At 34.4% G+C, this 20,307-nt stretch overlaps 1 protein-coding gene across 1 annotated transcript; it reads right to left on the reverse strand.

The window, feature by feature from the left end:
* Nucleotides 1-2,773: 2,773 nt before the first annotated feature.
* On the reverse strand, nt 2,774-3,514 carry LOC134844031 (uncharacterized). Its single transcript, XM_063860526.1, has one exon. The coding sequence runs from the start codon at nt 3,512-3,514 to the stop codon at nt 2,774-2,776; it is 741 nt and encodes a 246-aa protein (XP_063716596.1).
* Nucleotides 3,515-20,307: the final 16,793 nt, after the last annotated feature.

Below are 20,307 nucleotides of genomic sequence, written 5' to 3' on the forward strand. Positions count from 1 at the left end.
TTGATGTTTGTGTTTCCTGGATCTGTGGCTAACCCTTTTTTGTCTGTTGCGGCGTGACCACGCTAACCTCTAAACCATACTCCCTATCGTCAATGCTGTCTACAGTTAATTTCACTTCAACATTTTGTCCTGTTTTCGTTTCATCTCCTGATGTATTCTGCCTCGGTGATTTCGGGCTTTGCATTAACGAATCAGCTTCTAATTCTATTACTGATCTGCGGTCATCACTTCTCTCCGATCCCATGAGTTCCCAAAACGAGACTATCGATGGGTGGGCTGTTTCAGCAGTTGATGTTGACTGACCGTTGTTTGCAGTGCTTGTCCAGATTTGTCTATTCATTGAATGCCATTCCATCTGTGGTATTGATTCTGCGTCCGAATTTTCTGAATCTGATCTATTCGGGGTCCGCTGTATCGTTCTAGTTCGTTGAAATGTCATTTCCGTTACTTCTTCCCTCAAGGTATCATTCCGATCCTGTCTCCTGACCATCTTCTTTCCTTTTCCTGTCTTCGTTGTTTCTCCTGGGTTCATTTCTGTATATTTGCAATTTGCTAAATTTTTATTCAATTTAAGTGATTCAACCGACTGTATTCGCTGACAATTTTGAGATAAACTGATTTTTGAGTTGAATTTTGAATTTTTGCACATTTCTCATTGCAACGAACGCGAATTCGTTTTTTTTTATTCCGGTCGTGCCTTGTCCATTTTAAACCATTTTGGTTGCCATAGCAACTGTTGGATGACATATTCTGATTTGATACATTTTGATCAATTTTAGAATATTCTTGAACGTTTTCGTTCTGGTCGAGTCTATCGTGATCACTCAGTCGACTGTGTAAACAGTCGAGAGCTTTATGAAAGCTTTCAATCGATGTGACTACAAATTTTTCATCCAATACTGATTCCGGCCACGGTTCACCCTTCGGGTCTCTAGACAAATAATCTACTATCCCCATATCTTTCCCTGCTATATGATTAACCTTAAATTGATAGGGTAATAGTCTGTCTACCCATCTGGTTAACATAGCAAATAGTGTTTAAATCGGTCAACCGACCATACTACTGCAAGCAGTTCCAACTCATTTGTGGAGTATTTTTTTCTTGTGTGTTTAAATATCTCGACGCGAATGCGATCGGTATCCACTCCCCCTCCACTTTTTGTTGTTCCAACGATGCACCTAGCCCACTGTGGCTGGCATCACATTTTACCCTAGTAGCCAACTTAGGATCGTAATAGTGAATGTTGGTTATGTCCGCAACCACTGCTTTTTATCGATTCGAAATCTCCGAATGTTTTTCCTCCCATTCGAATTTTTTAACCTGGATTTTCACGTTTTTGAGTTTTTCCTTCTCATTCTCTTCTCGCAAGAGAAGTCTCAGTTTATCAGTCGAATTAAATGCGTTGGGTATGAATTTAGCTAAATGATTTATGGTACCCAGAAATGACCTGAGTTGTTTCAAAGAACTTGGCGGACTAAGCTTCAATATCGCTTCCGTTTTTGTTATTTTTGGTGAAAAACCGTCCAGCGATAACTTATGACCCAGCCAATTTACCTCATTCTGAAAGAATTCACCTTTCGATAATTTTAGTGCCAAGTTTTCTTTGTCTAACTTTTCCAGTACGTTCATAATCATTTTTTAATGTTCTTCTGCACTTCCCTTAGACACAATGAGTATGTCATCCAGGAAACAGAAAGTATTTTCGGCATGATTTAACGTTCTATCCATAGCCTTTTGAAACTCCGCCGGCATGTCTGCCAGGCCATAGAATCCGGTCAAAAATCTGTATGTTTCAGTAGTTTCCTCCTATGATGTTAAAATTACATTGTTTAGCTGTCTCTGCAGTTAGTTTGAGTTGACTGTACGCGTACTTCAAATCTAGTACTGAGACATACAGCGTGCCGTTTGTATTTGCTGTAATTATTTGGCTGACTCCATCCAGTAATTTATCAACATTAGGCATTTGATATTTATTTTTGAGTAACTGTCAGTTTATGGGTTTTGCATCTAGGGCCAATTTTATGGAATCATCTTCTTTCACTGTTATTACAATAGGCGCTATAAAACAATCACTAGTACATTTGTCCAGACGTTTTATATGCCCTTCTTTTAACAGTTTTTTTATTTCCTCATACACCTTCTCCTGTATGTGTATAGGAATTCGCCTCCCTTTTTCTTGTAAGGGACAAAGTGGATACTTGAACTTTGTACTGACAACATGATCCTTCGAACACCCCTGACGATTCTTCGAACACCCCTGTACTATTAAATTTATTTTTCCAATCTTCTGACTGTTCGCACAGTAGTACATCAAACCTCGTCTTGTCTTTGGGTGCCAACTTCTGTGTTGTGTGAATCCCCACTTTGCTCTGTAAATCCAGCCCCAATATACATCTCGTGCGTCTTTCTGTGATCAAGAACGATGCTCCCACTACTTCCCACCCTGCCGAACGGATGGTTGTAGTGATTGCGCCCAGTATATTAATTGGCTGTTTATTGTAGTCCACAAATTGAGCAGTCAAATTTAGATTTTCCCGTGGAGTGAACTTCGTATTTTTTCGAAGTCTCTAAGATTTGCTTTGCGGTTGCCCAATTAAGAAACGATACTGGACTTCCGGTATCAATGGTCATATTTATGATTTGATGATCTATTCTCACCAAAGCTTTCAATGACCTTATTTGTTGCGATCGTGTATTTCTGCGAATATCGACCTTCTGAATGTCCTTACCGCTGTCCCTGGTTTCTTGTTTTCTATTCGCTTGCTGTTTTATTTATTCGTCTATCTGTTCTAACGACGACAACTCAGATTCGATAGCCATTATTTCAAACTCATCGCACGAGTCAAATGACTGAATCAAATTACACTCTTCATCTGAGCTAGATGATTTTTCCGCAATCTCGTTTACTTGTTGCGACTTACACATTTTTGCAAAATGATTTGGTTTAGAACAATTTTTACATTTTTTGCCCATGGCGGGACATTTCTTCAGATGTCCTTCTCCAAGTAATTGACCACATCGAGTACACGTTTTCGAATCTATAGGATTTCTCCCCTCTCTTTTATCCGAGTATGATTTCTTTTTGTACGTATTGCTCGATTGTCTCCTCCCATTGTCATTCTTATTACGAATATTCATGATTGGATCTTGCTTTATTTTCATTGTTCCGTGAATTTGACCTGCACTTGCAGTCAGTGAGTTCGCTCTTTGAAATGCCTGAGTTGTCTGTTTGCTCTGTTCAAACTTCAATGCCCTCTTCAATACTTCCTCTGGTGAGAATGTTTCAAATGTTAATGTGTCCTGCAATACCACATTTTTCATTTTCGATATGAATAAATCACGCACTAGTTCATCTTCAAGTGTTCCTAACTCCGCTTTGGCTGCTTGGGCAGTTAATGCTGCATGAAAGGCCTCTAATGTTTTGGCTGTTTCTTGAGCTCGATTAAACAGTGTGTAACGCTCATACGAAACGCTTTGTGTTTTGTCAAATGCAATCTTTGCCAAAGCAACCATCTCTCGAAATTCTAACTTTGAAACTGCCACATGCGGATTCTTTTGTACAAATTTCTTTTTCCCTTCTGTTCCCAACGCTAGGAATAATCTAGAGGCTACCCTTTTTTGTACTTCTTTATAATATACGTTGTGTCCAACCTTTGGTCCTCTAGCTCTTCTTTCATCGTTTTCCAGAAGAATTTTGTCCCGTGCGAGTTGGTTTCTGGCCTCTCTCTCTGCAATCGCCTGTGCTTTTTCGTTTTCTCGTGGAGTCTCCGGCCTAGGTAACGGTTCCAACAAAACTTCCTTTGGTTCTTCTAACAATAGTTCCGGATTCACGCTCTCCTTTACTGTTACTGCCAGTAAAAATTGATCTAGCCATATCTTAAAATTCCACGTAGGGTCGGAATTCGCGGTTGTCCAAAATACAGGAATTCCCATATCCGTTCTATTGTCTTGGGACATAAATCCTGCTGACTGCGCCATGTGATGTTCCTATGCTATGGGTGTTAGTTAGTAATAAAACAGAAGAGTAATAAATTGTAATTTAACTCTTTGTGAAACTTGGTTTTAGTTTAGAGATCATGTTTATCTTTTCATATCTCTCTTCAGAGTGCAAACGTCCAAATGACTGTTGCGTTCGGCCTGCATAAATGGCCTTGAATAATAATAACAATACATAACAGAATATTAATACCACTTATTCTCCAAGGTTATTGTGGCAACAGTACTACACAGTACCACACGACCAAACACGTTCATGTAACTTCGTCTGATGATAATATTGCTGGTCCTAATTTTACTCTTTTTTTCTTGGTATCAATGGATCATATAAAACCTTGGTAATACGGTTTGAGTTGGAGATACCTTGAAATGTATCTATCCGAAAACGGTCTGAACGTCAAAATTCAAATTTCAGAGTAATTATGATGAAGGTTAGTTATTGAATATCATAGGCTATTAATAAAATTTTTACAATGGTATTCAAATTATTAAAGCCAGCGGTGATAAAAATGAAACGGTGATAAAAATGAAATTTTTATACCAGTGGTGATAAAAATGAAACTTGATAAAAATGAAACAAGTCTCATTTTTATCAAGTCTCATTCTAAAAAATGAAATTTTAGAAAGCCCAAATGCGGCTTTCTAAAATTTTCAAAAAAAAAAACAAATATTTTTCAAAAGATGTTTTTTTTTTCATTTCATGTTCCATCAAAGTCTGATTGTGTGATCTATGCTTCTGATGACCGTATTCTCGAATTCTTTGTGATATGCAGTAATCAATCAACGGGAAACTTTCACTCGGTCAGAGGGGCTGATGGTGATTAGTAAAAATATTTTTTTTTGTATTCTAAAAAAAATTATGTTGTGAAGAGTAGACTTGGGCTTTTAGATGCCTAATAAATTTCTTTTTTAAACCGAAATTGAGTTGAGTTACGTCTTTTCCGTCTAAAACTGGAGAGCAATTTTTTTTATGTCTCTGCATCTGAAGGGTTTTGTTTCAATAAAAAACTGTTCACGATTCATTTGGAGTTTGCAATCTCGATTCTAAACTTTCAAGCATTTAGTTATGTTTGACACAGCTTTTGGTTAAGGTACACCATGTGAGCTCTGACTTCTGAGCTCTAATTTTTTTAATGGAATCAATGGTGTAACTTTTTTACAGTGGCTCTTTTTGATTGAAGCTTGGAGCATACAGTGGCTCCTGCATCTTGCATTTATTGCAGTAAGTTGTGGGTCATAACGATTTGATATATTGAAAATTTGTAAAGTGTTTTTTTCTTTTATTCGTTCTCATCGCAATCAGTGGGTGACAGAACGGTCGTGGGGCTCAAATTTTGAAGTTTTTCGAATGTACTGGTTGTACTAACATTGCGGATCAGTAGTGATCAGAGCAGGCGCGGATCTAGGAATTTCTCGAGGGGGGGGGGGCGGAATATCAAAAAGTTTTGAAGTTTTTGTTTTTGTCGACCCTTTTTTTAGGCCGTCCAAATTGATTTTCTGAAGCTAACCTAAATCACTTTAAAGACCCCATTTTGACCAAATTTTATGCACCGCAGGCAATATATTGAAAAAACAGTCCAAAAAGGCGTTTTTAGGTGTTTTTTGGAAAATTTTGACCAAAATATCGCGTTTTTTCAGCGCGCGCTCCCCCCTCGAAATTAGTATATATTGGCGCCAAAGCCGCCTTAAGAAAAATTTTAGAGTTAGTCACCAAAAATGGATATCTCAAAATAGTACCAAGGGGGACCCTTTGGGTCCGCAGGGGGTCGAATTCCTGATGAGGACGTCCAAAACTCCCCGCCCCTTTAAATCCGCTACTGGTTCAAAGTAAATTTATACAAGTTAGAATATACATCTGTGCGATAATCCTGAAATTTTTTTTTCTCTAAATTTGTGTATTTTTTTTTTGCTTTCCTTGTTGATTTCTCGCCTTTGTAAAAGCAAAAACAGAGAGTGGGAGGTTGCTTCCATTGTGATTTGTGCAGGTGAAGATAGAATAGGGTATCATTTCAAAATTTTAAATTTCACGGTAGTTTCAATTTTCTTTGTTAACTCCTTTCGGCCTATGTATTGTGCTCTTGTTATTCAGGCTGTATATCACATCTAGTGTGCAATGTGGTTTTTACACAGCAAGTAAAATGTTGTTGTTCAAAGAAAACTCCGAAAAATGATGGGGTGTTGTTGGGGGGAGCTTTTTAACTTTCCTTTATTAGGCTGATTGTTCAGATAGACTAAAGTACTTTTTTTTTCATTCAGTATATTGAGAAGTGAATATAATAGTGTTTCAGGGGCTAGTGTTTGACTAGTTGTAAGTTTTAATTGTAAATAGACTATTGGAAGTAAAGTTGAAAATCGTAGCATAATTTGATTTCGTTCAAAATCATGATATGATCTCAACGAAGGAAATTGTGCTGATTCAATGTTTAAGTCTAGTGTTCGATGGTAAACAATTATATTTATACTTTTCTCTATTCAAAAAATTTGAAGAAAATTTTGATACAGGGGTTGATGTGTTTTTAGTAGTAGTTGTAAGGGTTCAAATGATGATGGGTGGTAGATAAAAACAATCGTGATCCAATGTAATTTTTTTTGGTTTAAACTTGTGAGCACTAAATTTTTCTAATAGAATCAATGCTGTAAATTTCTTTGAGTAGCTATTTTGCTTGAGTTTTGGAGAACAGATCAACTCTTGCATCTTAAATTAGTTTGCATAGTTTGCATTCGGTTGTGGGTCATATTAGGCTGTGACTTGATGTATTGAACTTTTGTGCAGCGTTTTTTGTTTAGCCTCGTCAAAATCAGTTGGTGACAGAAAGGTCTTGAGGTACCTTTTTGTTCCGACTTTCGATACGAAAGTAACGGAATATTTGTGCTCGGGATGGGTTTTTTTTCTTCAGACAAATTTCGACTTTTTAACTAGCCATTTTTGACGGAATTTTTTTTGTATCATTCGAAAACCATTGTTGTCCTGAACTTAAATTTGAAAAGATATTACACCTTTGATCATTTTTCGTAAAGTTATGAGGGTTTAAAGATTGCCATTTTGGTCATTTTGACCAGTTTGGGACAATTAACGCGCGATATAATTCGCGCTATTACCGCGTAAGCGGAGATTTAATCCGTCTTATAAATCGTTCCAAATTGGTTGAACGAAGCTTATTTGCCATAATTGATTTGTTACAAGGAACGAAATCTATCTTTTTGTACTTTATATGGCGTGTTTGATGATTTTCACAAAAAATTTCAAATTTTGGAAAAAAAAATTTTCATTTTATTTTATTTCATTTATTTTTTTATGTTATTTTGCTGCTCCATAAACCTTAAAAGGCAGTCGGAACCTTCAGGGCTTTGTACTGATACGCGCAGTCTTGTTTAGAGTTTCTTTTTGAGTTTAGTGGTTGTATTAGCATCGTGGATGAGGGTTAAGGTTATTATTATACTTGTTAGAAATACACTTGCATGATAATTGTGGAAAGCGGTTGTAAAAAACGTGTAATCTTTCGTTTTAGTGTCTTATGCACTTGTTGTTGTTCCGACTTTCGATACGAAAGTAATGGAATATTTGTGCTCGGGTGGGTTTTTTTTTCTTCAGACAAATTTCGACTTTTTAACTAGCCATTTTTGACGGAACTTTTTAATATCATTCAAAAGGTATTATTGTCCTGAGCTTAAATTTGAAAAGATATTTTACCTGTGATCATTTTTCGTAAAGTTATGAGGGTTTAAAGATTGCCATTTTGACCAATTTGGGACAATTAACGCGCCATATAATTAGAGCTATTAACGCGTAAGCGGAGATTTAATCCGTCTTAGAAATCGTTCCAAATTGGTTGAACGAAGCTTATTTGCCATAATTGATTTGTTAAAAGGAACGAAATCTATCTTTTTGTACTTTATATGGCGTGTGGGGGGATGATTTTCATTAAAAATTTCAAATTTTAGAGAAAAAAATTTTCATTTTATTTTATTTCGTTTAATTTTTTTAATGTTATTACTGCTGCTCCATAAACCTTAAAAGGCAGTCGGAACAATCAAGGCTTCGCCCTGATACGAGCAGTCTTGTTTGTGTTTGGTTTCAAAACTGTGTAGATAAAATGGGTTGAATTTTTCAAATGTAAAATCTCACGATAATTTAAAACTTGTTTTGCTTATACCATTTATCCAAAGAGTTTTCTATTGTGCTCATGTATTCCAAGTTTTAAATCACTTCTAATGTGTTATCTATTTTTTGACACAGCGATTGTTTTGAGAATTTTCAACGAGAAGTCCCAACTGTGAAGGGGGTTATTTCGTTTTCCCAAACTCGGCTGATTGGTCAAATAGAAAACAGTAGATTTTTGTATTTATCACTTCTTTATTTAAATAAAAATAAAGTAATTGGGATAGTGTTGTAATGATTAGTAGTTGGTGTACATTGCAAGTATATTATGAGAGGTAAAAATAATCATTCTGAAAGTTGTAATCCAAGTTGATTTTTCTTTTAAATGAGGTTCTCCACAAGGGAAGGGTGTGTTCATCCAATTTTGACGTCTAGTGTTCGGTAGTAAACGATTACATTTATCATTTGTTGTATTCGGAAAAGTTTAGATAAATATGATGGTTTTTCAACGGCTAGTGTAATACTACCAGTAGGTGTAGATACTTAGTACTTTTTGGGTGTTTTTTCTAAAGTATCTTGGTCCAATCTTTTTTTGTTCACACTTCAGATTGTGAGCACTTAGTTTTTCTTTAGAATGTTTTTTCCAGTGGTCCTCATTGATCGAGTTTGTGAGTTAAAAGTGGCTTTTGTATCTTAAGTTTCTATTTCAATTGGTTGCGGGCCACAATGTCTTGATGTATTGATAATTTGTGAAGCGTTTTTTGGTTTTCCTCGTCGCAATCAAAGGGTGATTGAAAGGTCTTGGGGGTCAGTTTTCGGTTTTTTCTAAATGAACTGGCTGTATTAACATTGTGGACGAGGATTAAGATTTTTTTAGTTTGAGTGTACATGTGTTAAATGATCATGAAAAGAAATTGTAAAAATGAGTTGTAGCTCTTTGTTCCAACTGTTTGTCTATCAACTTTGTATAATGATTAAGAGCAAATGAAAAGTATGAGGATGGAAAGTTAATTGTCTTGTGGTCTGCGGTTTTTTTGAATAAGGATCGTTGTAGGATGATTTACGATGGTATTTCAAATTTCACAATATTTTCAATATTTTCAATAATTCACTCTTTTTGTCCTAAAAGTGATTTATTAGGGCAAGGTTTAAAGATTTGGGTGGTTGTTTGCCCTATTTCTTGGTTGCTGGTCTTATTTGTTTGTGTTAAACGAGTCTGATAATACTCGTCAAAAAAAATACAACATTGAGAACGCTCTCTGAATATTTGTTTGGAACATCAAAAGTGGTTATGATCAAAGTGTAAAATAGAAAAATTGGAGATGTTTCAATTGAGGTGAATATTTTCTATTATTGAAACAAAAATTGGAAAAAATTGATTCAAAAGTTGTTTAATTTTTTTTTAATCAAATCAGATTTAATTTGAATTTGAAAGATATGATTCAAAGTCTAAGTCTATCATTCAAAAAAAAGAAGCACAGAATGTGTTTCTTTGGTTTGATGTTTTTTGTTTTAATTTAAAGACCGAATTTTTGACTAAGTATTCATTGTTTTGAACATTTAAATCAGGAATTGCGTGGGTTTTTACTTTTTTCTTGTTGAAGCAAAATCAGATGTCTCGATTGATTAATCATATTCAACCTCTCAGTCATGATTCAAATAACAGTTAAAAACTTCCAGAAATATTTCTCAGTGTCAGAAAGACCCAGGCTGAAGTTTTTTTTTTTTTTTCATTTAATTTCAAGCAAAACAAAGCAAGAGCAAGATTATTTTTAAAACCAAAATCAGTTAACACAAATGATTGTTAGAAAGGTTGATGTGGTTTAACACTTTGAAGCACTTTCATTCCTGATTCCAAGAAATTTGAATTTTTTTAATGAATTGTCCTAGTGTTGAAAAGAACTGCTTTAACATTTCTGAGTTTCCAATCAGTTTTGATTAAATGAAGAGAGCGAGCAGGCTCAACTCCCGTAGAAATTCTTTTTGAAGTTTTTTTTATAGCCGTTCTGAAAAATTTGAAATTATTTTTAAAAGTCTGCAAAATAATTAGATTTTTTAGAACTTTAGCTCTTTTTTTGTTTTTCTTATCATTTTTTGATAAAAACTATTGCTCACTTTGCCAAACTTACTAAACTGTAAGCTATTTCAAACATTTTATTTCACCACACACAAAATATTTAAAAAAAACTGATTTGAAAAAAAAATGTAAAAGTCTTTTTCAAGAATAAAGTCGAAAGGTTCTGTTCTACTTGCAAAGCAACCGGCTCTCCTTGTATCCTTACTTTTGTCGTCCATTTTAAATTTAGTAGTTCGTTTTTCAAAGTTGACCTTACTTTTCTTGGTTTTAAATGTGTTAGAGGTTTTTCAGCTCCTGGCATAAGAACTTTATTATTACTAAGCATGAGGAAATAAGAAATAGTTTCACAATTTTTTATCGTTCTTGGTTTTTTATTTCATTGCCAACTTTTACCAAACATCGGAGAAATTCCCTTGAAAATTTTTTCAGAGTTAAAAAAGAATGACGCGTGGGCTGTAAGAGGTCTGAACTTCATATTATATAAGTGGCATCACTGTAACTGTTCCTTAAATAACAAACTTTGTATCGACTAACAGGTTTTCCGAAGTTTGATATCAGATATCAGATAGCAGAATTAGTGGTTCTAGTACTGAAAAATGTTTAATTAAATGCATCCACAGATATAAGGATAAATCGTCCATTTGCATCGAGTGAAATTTAATGATTGGAATGAAAACTACTTTTTAATACCGTTTTTCTGCCAATTTTTTTAAATTGTAGGATAGATAATAGTTTGGTTTAATGGCATGATTGAAATCGCTGCACTTTGCTTGTCTTCAGATTAAGCATTTGGAAAAAAATGTGTGTAAATTTATTGGAAGTGTTTTTTCCAGTGAGGTCGTCAATACCCATTAGTTAGGAGCTTGAATACTGCTTGCGGTAAACTTTGGAGGCAATTTGAAGAAGTTTTGTCGGGGATTTAATATTCTAAACTTGTACTTTGTATATGCATTTTCAACATAATCTGAAAAGTGTTTTGTTTGCTTTATTTGGTGTTGTTTTACTTTGATGTCATGTTTTTAATAATTTTCGTTTGATTTAATGTAATTTTTGGTTTTCTTTATACCAACTGGAGATGATTTTGTATATGCTGGAGGTAATATGTTTTTTCGTTTTATATTTATTCAAAAGCATCTAATCTGCAGGAAAATTTATATTGAACAAATTTTAAAATGCATTCACTTCACCTTTCGGCTTTGATCTAGCAAGGTTACTATTTCTTACGAAGTTTTTTTTTGAAAGGAGGAAGGCTGTTTTTAATTTAGCGTTGTTTTTAGTCATTTTTGAATGTGGTTGATGTTCCAAAGTAGGTTATTCGCTTAGGTTAATACGGTAGTGATATTTTTTGCATTTGGAAACAAAAGAGAAATTTCCTATTGAATTTCGAATTGGTTAATATCTGTTTTCACTGCATATTTCCGTTTTAGTTCTGATGATGTTTTATTTTTTGCCAGAAAAAAATTGGTATCTTGATTCCAATTAATGTTTTATTAGTTTGGAAATTTGGGGTGTTGTCTCTGTTTATTATGCCTGGTAGTGCAAGACATTACCTGCTGTCAAATCTAAGTATAAGTTTTTGCTCCGACTATTCGGGTGTGTTTTTTGTTGTTTTTTGTTTCTCACGCAAAATCAGGTACCACAAATAATCATCGGACTTGTTTGAGTGATAAACCATACTAAAGTTTTTACAATTTTTATTCGAAGACATAAAAAAACTTCAAAAAATTTTTTCGAAAATCTATTTAAATTTTTTTTGTTTCTCTAGTATTTTTTCAACGAAAACTGATTTTCAAATTGATTTTCTTACTATGGCTGTCAAATATACCTAATCTTCAGTTTTTTTGTTCAGCTCTTTTTAGCGCACCACGATAAAAAAACGGCAAATATTTGAAAAACTTTTTGTTGTATTTTCTTACACTATGCTTGGAATATAATGTGCTGCTTGCAAAAAAACAACTATCCTTATTCTATTTTGTTATGATTAAATGAAATCTGTAAACTTCTCGAGTTGAAGTTTATTTATTTTAAATCATCGGCATTTAGTGTTAGTGAGTCGTGAATAAATATCTGTTTTGATTCCTAAACTGAAACATTTTGTTGCTTTTTGTATACTCTAGCTATGCACCCTTTTTAAGGCGGAGAGTCTTAACTTTACTACCATAACTTGATTTATTGAAAACAAAAATGATTTATTGGTTTTAGAAAGTTATTGTAGATGCGTTGACCTTTTCTGAAACTTGATGCGTCACTCATGGCACGAAATGATGATTCGTCGGTCTCAACTTTTGTATCTGTATTTTTTTCAGATATTAAATGAACTTTAATCGTTTTTGATGGTTTTTTGAGGGGTCGTAGGTATAATTGTTTTTACTAACGTATTTGTTTAAGAAGTTTAGCCTTCTTAGGACCTACTCACTTTTTTATTAGTCTTTGGTTGTATTTTTTGAACTGCCTTCTTTTTCTGGATTTCACTGGGGTAATTCTAGTTCTTTCAATAAAGCGTCCTGAAAATTTTTCTCTTCCAAGAAAAATGTAATTATCAATTTGAGTTAAACCTATTTGATAATGATTAACTTTCGTAAACATTTTTGTTTTTCTTTCTATTTGCATGAAAGCATCGGGTGCCGGACATCAAGCCGACGGTACTTCAAGCCGAATCGTAAAATTAGGGACTTCAAGCCGAATAGTTCCTTAAAAACTCATGAAATATGATTAATATGAAAACTTTTTTGAAGAATTTCTGAATTTCATGATCTTTCTTCACAACTTATTGGCGTTTTCATAAAATTTGAGCCTCCAAATGATGTTGCGGAAAATTGAAAACTAAAACATGGTTGAAGGTATTTTTCATGTTTATAATTTATGCATTCAAAAACCGGCTGATGTTTTTAACGGATGCCAATCACAAGTAGTGCATTGTCATGAATAACGTTTATTATAGACTAAACTTGCCAAAACTTTTGAAAAAAAAACGTTTTACAGATGATAAAATAGTGTTTTGTGGTGCTTGTGAAGTTTTAATTTCGGCTTGAAGTCCCTTCGGCTTGAAGTCCCTTCGGCTTGTTGTCCTAGACCCGAAAGCATCGTCTAAATTTGCTAATGTTTTTTTTGCGTAGGCTCGAAAATTGTTTACTCGAAAAACATTTCAAGAAGTTGTTGGCCTAATGATATTCCGCATTTTTATTTTTTTCTGATTCTTCGTAGTAGTTAATTTGTCGATTAATAATTCCGTGATTGTTCATATAGTGGCATTCAATTGTGTGCACTATTCAAGTCGCTTTCTATAATTTTTTTCTCTTGATTTGCTTTTTTTAGTCAATCACCAATCAGTTCATCAAGGAGCGAAATAAAGAATAAAGTATCTTTCCTCAAAAATGCAAGAATCGTTGCTGTGTTTATATATTTGTACTCTTCTACCCAAAACTTTCACTCAATTGAAAGAATGAGATTGTCTTTTTCCTGTTTTTTCAGCCAACCAGAATCAAAAATTTTGCACAAAACTAAACGTAATTTTGTAGAAGTGACTTTTATATTTCAATTTGCGTAATTTCTTAAAAACTTTTCATATTTGAGTCACACAGTCAATTTTTTTTACCTATCAGTAACTTGACAGTTTTTTTGATAATTTGGATCAATTGCTCGATTCTCTTCTTTCCCACCCACCTTTAACTGCTCTACCGTAAAATTTTGTCCTCTAGCCTTGTAATAATTTTGAAAATTAATTCCGGATAAAATATGATTTTCAAACAAAGGAGAAAAAAAATGTTTTGTTATGTAGAAGCTAATTTGTACTATCATTTATCCAAAACGTTAATTCTAATTACTTTTTGATTTTGGGTTCGAATTTTTCAATTGTTAGGCAAACAACCTTGTTTCTCATTTAGAAGTATGTCCCCACCATTCTTGATGAGTCCTTTTCAGAAAACTTGTTTAGATCGGGGGTGTAGCGATTAGCATGTGTGTCTATTAGCATGCGATAATTGTTCTGATTGGGTGTGCATTCAGATGAAAAACACATTATCCTAAATTTTCAAATAGTTTCGAAATTCACTTGATTTGTTAGGGGAATAAAAATTCAACTTTCGCCGTATTAAAAATTCGGCTAAATGCAATCTAAAAAAAAACATTGCAAATTTGAGCAAGCAAAACGTGAAAAGCGAGTATTCAAACTGCATTCTTTTATATGGACATACTAATTGGCGCACATGCTTAATAGGCCGGTCCACGTTTAGAACTGTGGTCCCGCCAAGACCACTTCAAATATTCTTAGAGTACTTCAAGTGGATGAAAACAAAAAGAAATCGTTAGATTTGCCACTAAAATTCTCTTTAAAATAGAATCTTTAAAAACTTTTTGTCGGACTTTTATATGGGACCATTGGTAGTTTTACGTACGGGACCATAATTCAAATTGAAAACAACAATCTGTTTTGTCCTTGATTTGTTTTCTGAAAAAAAAAACATATTCTCTCCCTAATTTGATTTGGTGGGAAATTTTACGGTTGAGCTGATAACTTTAACAACAATTTTGACCCAAAATATTACTTTCTGTCAAATTGAAATTATGCGGCTTAGTTCTAAACGAAAAAAAAAACAGTTTTATTCTAAATTGCAAATGTCGAATTGCAGTTTTGTGGTGGAGAGTTTTCACATGGACCGGAAAAGATTCAGTTTTCCTTTTAAAAAATGGAAAAACCGACCCACATGCGAAAACATAGACCCACCCCTTTATGACTCGTTTATGGTTTTCTTCACTTTTAGCCATTTATGATTTATTCATGAGTTTGTGATGATTTCTATACAACCAGCCGATTGAATTATCTGCTTCTAATAAGTAATAATAACTAATAATAATAATGCTTCGCTTCGCTTGGTGCACGCATAATTTATGCGCAAGGCTTACAGTTTGGTTGGTTTTGTCAGAAGTGCGAGAGAGAGAAAGAAGTCTTTCCACGAGAGGAGAGGCCGTGTTAGTGTTGCGAGGAGCTGTCAATCACAGTCTAGTGTTCATTACTCAGTTGCTAAAGTGTCGCATCGGATAGCCGACTACAAATATGCCGACCAGAGGTGAAAATATCTATGATTACACTGATAGTACCCAGTGTTTTGATCCTGGAAAAACGTGATCATGATTCATCTTGGATTCTCCAAGTAACATGAACGACCTTGGAATTTTAAAATCCTATTTTTTGAATTTTTTGTGTTGCTCAAATCCAAACTTTTGAATCATATACACTGTAATGAAGCTAATTTTTTTGCTCATATTTAAAAGTTGGCTAAATAATAAATCTATTTTTTCATTGTTTATACTGAACATGATTTTTGTAATTGTCGTTCTTTATTCTATAAAAATGTGACTCCCCGACGAGTCTAATTATCTTCTTATGTTCTCTTATCCGCCGTCGACTCAATTGTCTGTCTGCCCACAGCACAGCTATATGTTTTCAGTGTAATGTTGGACTGGTGAATGGTAGGTTGTGCTTTTCACGCTGATCTGCGTCACTCAACAAGGGGAGGCGGGACTGAGAAAACAATGACAACTGTCAATCAAAGCGCCTTAAGCACTGCTGCTCCACTCAGATGACAGCCACGCAGCGAGACACACAACCACACTACACACAATCACTTTGTGTATATGTGTGCATGTGTTAATCCAACTACGTCGCCTCGGTTCACGCCACCGAAACCACCTCTTAGCCGAAAACGGGGTCTTTTCAGTTACAGCTCCTGAATGATTAAAAATAAAAGGGTCCAAAGCTGAAAATTAAAGGACCTCAGCCCAAAAAGAATAGGAAAACTCAAAGATTTTCGAGTTTTAAGAATCACGAGGACTGTTTTGGGATCCCTAACGTCGGCATATTTAAGACGCTATTAATTAAATGATGTTGAGTCTATGCAAGTTCGTTCTTGGTTGTTCGGAGTAATGAGCAATTAGTCTAATTGGTACAATTGGCTATGAATAAATGCAAAAAAGTAGCCAACTGCATAAAGCACTGATAGACAGCGCAGTACTAACCAATAATAACCAACGCCATAAGTAGAGAAAGAAGTGCCACGACCACAAATTATACCATTGACGATTTACATACACATGTCTCGTCCTGCTATTATCATTGTTACCATGGCCCAGCCATAACCAACCAAACATTCACAACAGGGGTAGAATTGATCCATTAAGACAAGACAAGAGAGAACATACAAGAGCGGAGAGCGAGAGAGAAAGTACAAGACTTATAAGAGCGATATTGTTAGCGGCGGGGGAGAAATGAGAGAATTTGCAGTTGTCAAAAAAGACGCCAATGACTGTTCTGACCATTGATAGATTGTAAATTGACAGACGTGTGCTCCGCCTCTTTTATTTGCCCGCCTGCGTATATTAAGCTGGAGTTCTCTCCGTCCTTCCTCTCTCGCTACCCTCCAAGGATGTGGGTATATTTAACCCTATTTGTTAAAAAACTTGAAAAAACAGCCATTTTAATTGCACAAAATCTTGCGCTCGTCGAGTCTCAAAAGGTTAGTAAATTTGATATTTTTGTTGAGTTTGATTTTGACCTTCGATCCATGTTTCGCATGTTTCTAATACGCTACTTGTTCAAAATACGGCTAGTAGTTGGTCAATCATACCATTTTAAGTATTCTAAAAGTTAAAAAAAGAAGTGTACAGATCATCTTATCTATATACCAGATTTTATTTGATGAAAAACTGAAAAAAGTTGATTTTTTTTCTATTTTAATCCTAACTTTTTTGTGTGATTTTACTAAAAATTACCTTTGAATGAAATTTCTAAAGCTAGTTGACCTTTTTTGAAATCAGACATCTCACATTCTTGATAGTCTTAAGTTAGAGTCTTAATGATGGTATAAAATTTTTAGTTTCTCCTTTTTTTCTCGTTTTTTTTTCTTAGTTTGGTCAAAACTCTGTCTAAATTTTCATTACAAAACTTCAGGTTCAAGATCACAACACGGAAATTCTTCTTGAAACCTTTCAATCTTTTTTTCCGATTGTGGTCGTAAAAATTAACTTAAAGTAAACACCTTACAATAGAACGAGCGCAACAATAAAATCTAGTATAAAAAAGCAATTTGACAATGAACTGGCAGGTCTTATGGTTGAACAGGGAGGGGCAAATAATTGAGTGACAAATTCCCTATCAGTGAAATGATCAATAATCAAAATAAATAACAGGAAAAAAAAAACAAAAAATTGTGTCACCAACAGCAAACATCGCATTCGCATTCTATTTTTTTTATATCTTTTTGCAGATTTATTATTCAAAGCTTCGTTTCAAAATTAATTATTTTTGTTTATCTGTTTGTAAGTCACATTTCTCTTTTTCTTGACATTCATTATCGTTACCAGTTAAAAAGTTTTACTTGAGGAAAAAGCGAGTTAAATCAAATAAAATCGTTAGCTGTTCATTATCGGCTTAACATCGATTTTATATTAAACCCATATCCCCGTAGATAAATTTTCTTTGCAACATAATTTGGTTTTGCGGATGCGCTTTTATCTTGAGGAGGATCTTAGGCTGAACACTTCAATTTCATTATTTAATGTCATTTTCTCGTTGTCATATTTTAGGTTAATCTTTGTGGTAATGTTCTAACTCTTGATTATAAATCTTTATATCGGCTAACTATTTATTTTAATTATTTATACTGAAAAAATCAAGTCAACTTTCCTGATTGATGAAAAATTAATCAATTTTATATATCAATTGGATCGATATTTTTGATAAATATCGATTTTAACTATAGTTTAGCTCACATTTTTGTAATTTTGCAAGTTGATTCAGTGCTCTGGATATCAGCTCTGCTTTTCTCATCAATGTCGATCCAATTTAATTTTTATTTTTTCATCATCAAGTTCTATATCAGGGTGGGATAAAACTGAAAAGACTCCCGGGTACAAGTATGATAGTTAGGTCCAGTAGCGGACGCCCCCCCTTTCAAGGATTCGACCCCTTGCCGACCCAAAGGGTCCCCCTTTGTTCTATTTTGATAGCTGACGGGTCCTAAAATGTTTCCAAAGGCACCTTCGCGCGTCAATATATACTAATTTTGACGGGGAAGCGCGCGGCGACAAAACGCGAGTTTTTGGTCAGCATTTTCCAAAAAGTGCCTAAAAACGCTTTTTTTGGCCGATTTTCTCAAAATTTTGTCTGCGGCGCAGAAACTTTGATCAAAAAAGGATCTTTTTACTCGTTTGTGAGCGCTCGGAAAATCAGTTTTGTCGACCTAAAAAAGTCGTCCATAAAATTTTTGATTTTTTTTTGAAAATTTCCGAAACAGGTTAAAATTTCCGAAACATTTAAAAATTTATATAAGTGAGTATTTGAAATTTTCTCAAAAATCTCGGGACCCCCTTTTTTCATACTTGTGTTTCTCAGGGATTCAGCTATCATACTAGTACCGATTTACGAAAACGACTGATAGTCAAGTGATAATCAAGCTCTATATAATCTCCTCAAAAATACCTTCACCTTTGGAATTACCTAATGTTACCCTCTTATTATGCGTCTATGTAGATCCGCAATCTTGCTATACACATTCTTTATTCAAATCTCTATTCAATTCACCCTAATCTGGTCCGTCTAGCTACCCGCCCATCAAAGTTGTTATTGTGCAAATTCTATTCATTAGTGTCCCATAATTGTCATTGTAAGTACATGACATCGGTGCATAAAATATATGTGCTGCTAACCGCAAGAAGACAACATTCTACAAGCCTAGATTAAGATTGTCAAAGACTTAACTTCAAATTGTCTAAACCATTGATATTTGATAACAAAGTGTCCTTTTTATTGAGTTATGCATTAAGCCCCTCAAAATGAAACTTTGAAGTCAAAATGATGGGTAACTTTTATTTGTGACAATATGATAATTTCCCCAAAATTGGAACTTAACTTGATCAATTTACAGAAGGTCAAATCATATCGCAACTTCAGTTCATTGTTGTCAGTTGTGAGTCTCATTGTAGTTTCAGTTATTTGATCGTCTCTCTGTTTCTGAAATTCTAAATCATAGTTTTAATTTTAGTTAAATAATAAGTTAAATTTGGATCTAAGTGAACAACTTTGGTTTTTTTAGTTTTGAGGTGGCTTCAAAAACACTGAAACCTAAAGCTAGAAAACCAAAGATAATCACTGTTCCACGAAACTTTTCACACTATCTTTTTACTAATGTGAATTTAATTAACGTTATGTCTCTTCTCTCTAGCTTCATACTAGAATTCGAAATCAAATCAATGGTAAGTAAAAATCAGCAGAAATGTGTTCGGGACAACTATAATACTTCGATCCAAAAAAAAACAGATGAGTTGATCAAGATTAACCTTCATAGAAACGAGTTAGTTTGCATTTTAGAATGATTCTCGAAATTTTAGAACACTGGCTCATCCTTCATACAAATATTCCCGAGCACCCAATTATCATTTTTCTGCCATGTTATCTTTCAGGGTTGATGGCTCTAATCTCTTTTCTTTTCAGTATAATTGCAGTTACTTGAGGTCAGTAAAAGTTGAGTGCCAAAAAAATAAGTGTCCAACAGTTCTTAAAATCACTTTCGAAACAAGATTTTACGAGGAGTACGTAAAATGTAATTCACAAGCATAGTTACAAGCATTCGCTTTCACAATTTTCGCTCTAAATCCCAAAAAAGCCCATTGAATCCATTGCACAGTTGAAAAGGAGCTAAATTGTTTCAAAAATTTCAGAATAGGCTCATTTCCAGCAATCTGATCCAATTTTTTATTTTCGGCACTCCTAAACACCCCCGTCCTGTGGATCAGAAGAGGATTTAGGGTGAAGGGAGGAGGGGGGGGGGGGGGGGGTGGTCGCTCCTTTTCTTCAGGGATTTGAACCTTTGCGGACCCAAAGGGTCCTCTCTTTTTACTACTTTGAGTTATCCATTTTTGGCTGACTGACCCTAAATTTTTTTGAAGGCGCTAATATATATTAATTTTGGAGCGCGTCAAAAAAACACAATTTTTTGGTCAAAACTGTCCAAAAATAAAAACGCATATTGCGGCCTGTTTTTTTCAAAGACTTGCCTGCAGCGCAGAAAGTTTGGTGAAAGCAGGGTCTTTCTAGTGATTTGGGAGAGCTCAGAAAATAAATATGGTTTACCTAAAAAA

The sequence above is a fragment of the Symsagittifera roscoffensis genome, chromosome 1, assembly GCF_963678635.1.
Source record: "Symsagittifera roscoffensis chromosome 1, txSymRosc1.1, whole genome shotgun sequence".
Classification (NCBI taxonomy): Eukaryota; Metazoa; Xenacoelomorpha; order Acoela; family Convolutidae; genus Symsagittifera; species Symsagittifera roscoffensis.